Source organism: Limulus polyphemus, unplaced genomic scaffold (assembly GCF_000517525.1).
Source record: "Limulus polyphemus unplaced genomic scaffold, Limulus_polyphemus-2.1.2 Scaffold1102, whole genome shotgun sequence".
In the NCBI taxonomy this organism is placed as follows: Eukaryota; Metazoa; Arthropoda; class Merostomata; order Xiphosura; family Limulidae; genus Limulus; species Limulus polyphemus.
The window spans coordinates 309916-318700 of NW_013666712.1; the positions used below are offsets into that span (position 1 = coordinate 309916).

At 36.3% G+C, this 8785-nt stretch overlaps 1 protein-coding gene across 1 annotated transcript in view; it reads right to left on the bottom strand.

Moving 5' to 3' along the window:
• Positions 1-8785, bottom strand: part of LOC106462144 (ubiquitin-conjugating enzyme E2 W-like) — a 44194-nt gene that overhangs the window by 18698 nt on the left and 16711 nt on the right. The window contains exon 2 of the mRNA XM_013922038.2: positions 7537-7628. Within this exon, the coding sequence (XP_013777492.1) occupies positions 7537-7628 (92 nt within the window). The remainder of the gene's footprint in view (positions 1-7536; positions 7629-8785) is intronic.

The window sequence follows — 8785 nt, forward strand, 5'->3', positions numbered from 1 at the left end:
ATTAAAGGCTATAAAAATTAGCCTTTCCCACTTATTTTAATGAGTAAGTTAAATTAAATTGCATCCGTCAAAGAGGGGTAGTAAAGAAATTAAAGAAGGGAGAAGGCTTAGAGAACAAATGTGACAATTTCCATACTAAGGTAGATTGAGAATTTTTGAAAATATTTTCTTATAAAATTAAGAACTTAAAATTTAAATAATATTAAAATTTGATTTATTAACTATTTTGATACCAAGTTTATTTGTAAAGCTTGATAATAAAGTAGTTGAAATAAATTTTTAATGCAACTCTCAAAAAAGTCATGATATGCACATTTTGACCTACCCATAGCGAGAGGGTTAAGGAACATAACTTATGAAACAATTGACTTCTCTCTGCACATAGTAGCTAGAATCCCACACTGATGTAGTGGAGGAGTAGGTGCAATTATGAAAACTTAGATAAGCTCCCTTTGGTGAAAGCAACTGATAGAGAAAGCCCATGGAGTGTGACACTCAGTGATGGGGAATCACCAGAGGGGTAACACTTGTGGGAAACCGCATCCAACTAATGCAACATTTACTCTTCACCCAGATGGAAGTATGAAAGGAGGAAGGCAAAATGAGCCCAAATGTACCGCATCCACCTCATGCAACATTTACTCTTCACCCAGATGGAAGTATGAAAGGAGAGAGGCAAAATGAGCCCAAATGTTGTAAGGATGGGTAGAAAAAGACATGACTAACCATGCATTTGCACACAATAAGTCAATTGGACATCAGGTGTATTGTAGCTAAGATAATGGTCAGACCGTAATGGTTGGTATGTACTCTATTGTATAGTTTACTCATCTTACATACAAAAACCAGAACTAAGTCCCTTCCTATCATGAGAGGAGAACACTTTGCCCCATCCACTTGGTAATTGGCATTATATATATATATATATATATATATATATAATAGTTGTGACTTGTGCTACCCTGACATGGACATCTTTACCCTAATTCCCATTGCATTATGCTGCCCACTTGGACACTTTCTGAAGGGATCACACAATTGGTGAGGAACTCTCCAAGTCAACAATCCCAGCAGCTAGGAACTGGGAATGGCAAAGGTCTCCTGTGCAGGGGTAGGGTGGGGGATTCTCATTGGAGAGACACTAGAGATGTGCCAGAACCTGATCGGACTAAACCACTACAATGTTCTTTTACTAGAGAAAGTGCAATGGGTTACTGTGAAACCTAATTTCCAGTTCCATGGAAGAGGGATCTCATGACAAGAAAAAATTATTGCAAGAACCCTGAAATAGAGTTGTGTGTGATAAGTAACACATGACCATTTGAACTGGATACCAAAGGCAGTCAGGATCAGTATGATCATAGAGGGCCAAGGTTGATAGAAGAGATATGGGAGAAAAAGTATAACCTCCTTCACAAGTAGCCCAAATTTTAGGAAGAAAGGAGTGTTCACGGAATAAAATCAAGAAAGATCTGAGAAACAAAGTAGGGGAGGCATCCAATGCATAGAGATTGAACCTGCAAATGACCAATAATAAGGAGGAGGAGGAAATAAGTTGCAAAAGAGAAATGGTATAAAGTGCAAGTGACTGAAGGTTCAATTGGAGCCTAGGTAAGAGTGTGAAATCACATTAAGATAACAGTCAAGCAAAATAAATTGAGTAAGAGGATGATGAGATTGGAAGGCCCAGAACAAAAAGGAAAGAATAGGGGAAGAAAATACATAACACAGTGAAAAAAGCAAAAGATAGTTGAAAGGCTGCTCAATATTCTCTGATGGTAGAAATCAACAATCCATGGTCAAAACATCCAGGTAAAAAGGTGGGCAATAATTGGATGGCCTGGTGGTAGATTGACAGATAGACTAATGGTGAAAAACACCCCACTTTTGTTAATAGACTGAGAGTAGAAGGGCAACACAAACACAATAATAGAAGGGCTTTACAGTTAGAGAAACCTGACCGGCTAGCAAAGGAATGGACAAATCCAAAATATGACGAGAAGCAATAACACTCTTGGGTGTAAGAGAGATGCTACAGGTTGAAGCAAGAGATATTAATCTTGGTCATTCATAGTCTAGGGGAAAAGGACCAACGAAGAGGAAGAAACATTTCTATCTTGAACCAAGAATCCACCAGAGAAGAGACAAAAGTTGATATTGGGACACCAATCCTCAGTCCCTTGGGAACAACAAAAAATGACAAAATCAAAACTATGGAGAAGGGTAAGTAACCCTCCAGATACGTCACATGTCCAAAAGATCCAATACCACAGCCTTGAGATGTAGAAGAAGCTGAGGACTGAAAAGAAGGCAAAGGAAGAAGAAACAAAAAGTGAAGAGAAAGGCCATGTGTAAGAACCTGAGTGACTCACTGTTCAACTACAAAAGGGATTCAAAAGTCTGTAAACAGAAATAGACATGCCCCTGCAATGCCTGAGCTGAATACTGGATAAAAAGGGGAAGGAGTCATTGATGGAACATGCAATGGCCAACCTGACAAGTGGGAGTAGAGATTACAGGTAGAGGGATGAGAAAAGGGGAAGGGGAGATAGTTGGAGGGTTCACAGGGTCAAAGTATGGGAATGTACTCATGAAGTTGTGAGAGTTGAGAAACCAAAGAGGAAAGCAAGAACTGGTGTTAGGGAGCATCGGTCTGAGTCTCCAAGGTATTAGGAACTCTCCCAGACAGAGGTACAGAGGTAAAAATGGGGACTTAAAACAGTAGAGAGAAGGGCATCATGTCCCAACAGCAGAGGAACCAAGAAAGCAGAGACAAAGCAGAAGACAAAATCCTGGCCAAGAATATGTAATGAATGAGATGGGTAAAGATGGAAAAATTGAGCACTAGTGTGTGTTAATGGAGTTAGGAGGTCAGTCTCCCAAGTGGGTAGAAGGGACTTCAAGGATTGGGATTCCAAGGAAGAAAAAAAGGAATGACCATAAGCCTTGTGGAGGAATCCTGGAGTCAAGAATTACAAGGCATTTGAAGGTGGGTATGAAGTTGACCTAGGAACATATCAACATGGACACACAAGTCTGGAGGAGAAAGAAACAGCAAATAATCCTCAGTGTGAAAGTCATGTAGTGAGGAACAGGAAGAATAAGAGGACATAGAGGAAATGGAAAGTAAAGAAACAAACCAATAAAGTTAAACCCACAATGAGATTTGAAGAGGAGCACTGCATATCTGTGATGTAAAAAAAGTTGATCAATGTAGTCATCTTCATGGTTGGGTTCATAAAAAAAGAGAATGTACTTCAGATGCAGGAACAGGGAGAAGTGGCAAGGAAGTCATCAAAGAACCCACAACATAATGAAATGTGTCAGTCAAGTCTTCAACAGTCAAGGAGCCTCCAGTGACCTCGGACAAAGTAGGAGCAATGTTAGCAATAAAGCCAGAATCTTAGGAGGAGGAGGAGGTAATCACCATCCCTCAATAATTTACAGTCATTGAAGATATTCTAGAGATCATTTTTTTTAGTTAGTTAGTGGCAATGTAGCTTCAAATTGAAGTTAAAACAAACTAAAACAAAACCAAAAAAAGTTAACACTGTGAAAGGGGACAGTGAAAATCTCATGAAATTGATTAAATTTAAACTTAAAGAAACATGTCCATTAAAAATAATGCTGGGGATAAGAATGAAGTTAATTTCAAGTGCCAGTACTTATGGGGATCTACTACACATGGAGAATGCATTGCCCTCCTATTGGTGGAGGGCTACTGTCACATGATGATTACATCATGCATCAGTGCAGTTCACATTATGTCTTAGGAGGAAGATAGTTGGTTACATGGTTGAAGGACTGACATCCCTGAATTTGGGACATTTACACATGTGCTCTGTCCACATTTTTAGTAGCTATGAAAGTGTAAGAGTGCTGATTCATCCTGTGACATATTGATCGTATGTCTACTGCCCTATCTCTTAGTCAGGACTTTTTCCATCTCCTCTAGACCTTTGACTACTGGTGCATTATTTAAACTCCTTTCTGCACATGTCACAAAAGGGTTAATGAGTTACAAACAAAATTTAATTAAGTCAACTTACTAGCAATGTATTTTAATGAAATTAGTATTATCAAGTACAGTATAATTCAAAGTTTGTATTCCTTTATTTCAAAAGAAACTACGAAAACAATAAATAACTCCTTTCTTACAGTGATCTTTACTGATCACATCACAAGATTTTACTTAGTTATATTTAAAACTTAATTAAGCTATTTTATGATCAATGTTTGTCAATGAAATCAGCACTAAAATTTACATTATAGTTTAAAGTTTTAAATTATCTAAGTCTTAATTCCTTTATTTCAAAAGAAACCTTAAAGAAAAGGGTGTGCTTATAACCAATAGAAAGAGCTGATTTTAAATTACAAGTTTTGAAGGTTAGCATAATACTAGCAAGGTTTATTTGTTCTGAAGCGTACCAAATGCAATTACCATTGTTTGAACATTCACCATCAGCTACCACTTGTTTTTCTCACCTTATACATATTAGTTTGATAGACATTTAAATTTTAATTAGATTTTATTTTCATATTTTAGTTAATTATGTATAACTTGTGTTTTAAAAATTCGTATTTGAAAGGTTTAACAATTTTTTAAATATAACAGTCTTTGCCTCACTCCACGAGACTTAACATTACTAAAGTATCTCTGCTGATGATACTATCATATCGCCCGCAGGCACTCACTGACATGAGTCGACATAAATAATCAACAGTAAATAAAAAATATAACATTTATAAATAAATTAAATGAAAAGGTAAAAACATGAAATTATGCATATGACCCAAAGAAGATATTTTAAGATTATTCAACAAAGAGTTAAAAGATATGTACATATTTCCATTTCTTAATTTTACATTTCATTGCACTATATGTTGAAGATAATAGCTAGAGTTAGTGATATGGTATGGAAAATAAAATATAAACATTTACCATTAAAACTTTGATATTCATTGAGGAGGTTCTAAAGATTATGAAAATGAAATGTGAAAACTGTAAGATAGAGAGATATTTAGTAGAAATAGTAGGAAAAAAATCAAAACTAAATAATTTATTTTTCTGAAACTACACACTTTAGGAAAGTTCTTGTTAAATTTCAAACAATTTCATCTACTAGTTTTATTTTTGAAATGAAATATGATGTGAGTGATGTTAGGTATTTACAATACAAGTACCTGGTAGCCATTGGGTTAGAGAACTGAAGCTCAGCAAGTCTTTCCATTGCTGCTTCTTAAACCTCCCTGAAGTTCTGATCAAAGAGTTTCCATAGGGCCTTCAAGATCTCTGTTTTGTCTGGCTTCAACTTGCCACCAGTGAGAGCGTCACCAACCAGTTTATCTGCTATTTCATTTCCTTGGACCACAGCAAGACCAGGGGAAAATATCCATGCTAGGCTCTTCACATGCAACTTTTGCAGAGATTGCAGACATTCCACATGGAGCCATCCAGCCTCAACTTTATTCAACATACTTCTTGGATTGGTGACAATTACTACATGTCTAGTAGGTTGGTCCTCAACCATCTCAGGGAAGATGATGCAGCTTTGATCTCCATCTGCATGTTTGATGTTGTGGCATTATATGCCCCACTTTGTTCAGCAATAACACACCCAGACTGCTTGACCAAAATAGCCCATCCTCTATGCTCACCTCTAGTAACAGATCCATTTGTTTAAATCACTGGGTCTTGCAGTTTTAAATTTTCCTCAATCAGTTGTCTGGTCTCAGCATCAGTGAAGCTAGCAGCCCATTCTTTGCACTCTCATCCAAGATTGATCACAACTTTAGCATATGAGTTATTTCACTGCAGATCTGTACCTATTCATTTCCACATATATCCTCCCCCACCTTATTGTTCAGGACATCCTAAAGAGGAGGTTCTTGTCAAATGACACACTTAAGTAGGTTTTTTCCTTGGCAACTGCATATCTTTTCCCAATGAAAGGCAGTCCTAGCACGAATCTCACAACCACAATGGGTGTGTTCTTAGTACAGCTCACTATTGCACCTATATAATCCTTGAAGGTTAGGCTCCTATCAAAAGTGATGCTCAGGTATCTCATTTTGTCACATCACTTTATGGTGGATCTAATGTTCACCATTTCCAAGACATCAACATTCACTACCTAAATGTTGAGTGGGATTGTGTATGCATCACGGTCATGTGACACATAAACACTACATGAAGTGACCACATAGCCATTAAGCAAAGGTGTCCCTAATTCTTTAAGTCAACACTGTCAGGTTAAAGCCTCTCCATGACCTGTTACCTACCTTCTCAAAGTGTCTCTGACGCAGGTACATCCAGGGCAACTATCTCCTTGTAGAGATAGGTAGAACAGGTACAGGATTTAGAAGAAGGATATCCTCAATTTCAAAACTCCCAGCTATGAGTCAAATGGCACTTGTACCCACCTGAGGGACATGGAAGACAATCTGAGCAAACATCCCCAAGCCTGGGGTGACCTTTGTGCTGAGAGGCTGAATAGCTGCAGGGTGTGCAGTTCCTAGTAAGTCACTAGTAATTGGGTAGGGTGGTGCCAAGCTGATGAACTCCAACTTAATGGATAACCTCTGATATGAGGGTCTTGTCTGGATGACTGTATCTTTCCTCCATTCCATGAAATCTACTGTGGATAATAAATCAGTTACACAGGTTGGAGATAGCTCAATGCTAGTGGCAAGTACAAAATATCAAAGGCAAATGTGCAAGGAATAGCTATTGTGCACAAAGAGGTAAGTCTACTGTTTCAGAATTTATCTCTCTTTCTAATTTCTTTGTTCAGTATTGAGCACCAGAAATATAATGCCTTCCATCAGCCATATGTTTCTGAACTTTGATATTTAACCACTTTTTTGAGTTATCACTCTTATAGTTTGATTTGTTCTGAATATCACACAAAGCTATGCGAAGGGTGTCTGTGCAAGTATTCCCTAATTTAGCAGTGATAAACTAGAGGGAACTACTCAAAAGCACCCACTGTCAACACTTGGGCTACTCTTTTACCAAAAAATAGTGGGATTGAATACAACATTATAATGACCCCATGGTTGATAAGCAAGCATGTTTGATCACTCTTTTAATTGTCATGTTTTAGCTATCTTGCACTTTTTTTTTTGCAAAGTTAAAAATAATATTAATAAGAATATTTTTAATGTGTGCTTTTTTTTTTAAAAGAAGAAATTTCTACATATACATAATGAAACTGAACATTCATCCCACAGGCTCCCATTGGCAGGCAGTACTCATCTAGAGAGAATATAATAAGAGCTATTGTAAATGTACAATGACCTTAGAAAATGTATTCAAGCACATACCCACAAAACATAACATTAGATTTAACAAGCGCAAAGGACGTTTAATCTGAGTATATCATTATTGTATTCATCCACAGGAAGTATTTTTCAATGGTATCTTTATTTTCGAACCTTTGAGTTTACCCTTAGACAAATACTGATTCAGGCAAGATATTTCTTAGCAGCCTTACAGAGACCACTAGAGTAATGTTATGAAAGGAAGTTACTTACTGTGTTAAGTTGGGTCCTATATCATTTGGACAAACACTGACACCTGGTGGTGGCTCTTTTTGAATAGCTAGAAGCTCTTTTTGTAGTCTTTTCTGGTGGACAGAAAAATAATTAACCTCTTATGACACCACAGTGTATTTGAAATCAAGCAGTTAAGTAACCTTCAGTAATTACAGCAAACTATCTTTCTAAGTTTAAAATGAGCTAAAAACTAGTGAACCACCGAAGATTTTACTCATGCAGAATGAATTTTATTATAAGTTTTTGGAACAGTTCATTTGAAAATGTGGTTTGTTGAGGAGGTTCATTTTGTAATAAAATTTGTCTGCTGTCTCTTCTGATTTTTACATTCTTATTACAAGTATTGAAAGTTGTATCATTTCCAAAATATATGCTAGGTTTAAGTCAAGAACATAAGAATCTGGTTCATTTGGATTACCTTTAGTCCTCAGATAAATAAAATTGTAAAATAACTTATCAAAATATAACCTTTCACATCTAATAACCAATTCAACAAAAATCTGTAAGAATCTACAGTATTATCATATATCACATTACCAAGCAAAACATTGCATAACTTAAAACTTCTAACACAAAAACAATCTTGTCTGGGTTCTATGAAAATTAGGTATCTTATGAATCTAATAATAGGTAGACAAACATCAATTTATAAGTATAAGGAAAAGTTTTACTGTTGGTGGAACATATTTCATGTTTTGACAGAACATTGGTCTGTCTCCTCAGGTCTGATCAGTACCAGTGGCATAGCAAGGGTTCTCAGCACTCGGGGGCAAAGACACTTTAGGCACACACCCCCTCTGAAATGTTTGGATTATTTGTTTTGCGACTCATTACCCACTTAATGACAATAACATAAAGAATTACTTACCGCTTTACACAGGCCTAAAATAAAGTAACAATATAACATCTCACGATATCACAACTGTAAACCTGGAACTAATGAAGTATAGCCTACTAAGTGTACTTACATAATTTGTAAACCATTTTGATATTTATGTCATCCAGTATTGTTCAAAGTCACATAGCTATAGTAATCTTTCAAGCATGCAGAATAAATTTATGTTATATCCCTAGTTTTGAAACTTATGTTTTATATGAAAAGCCAGTCACTTGTGATGTACATGGATTATAAAACAGATTGATAAAACACTACTTAAGTTTACAAATAACAAATTTTATTAGTTTACAAAACTGTATATATACTTTACTAGATCTTGTACAGGTAGCA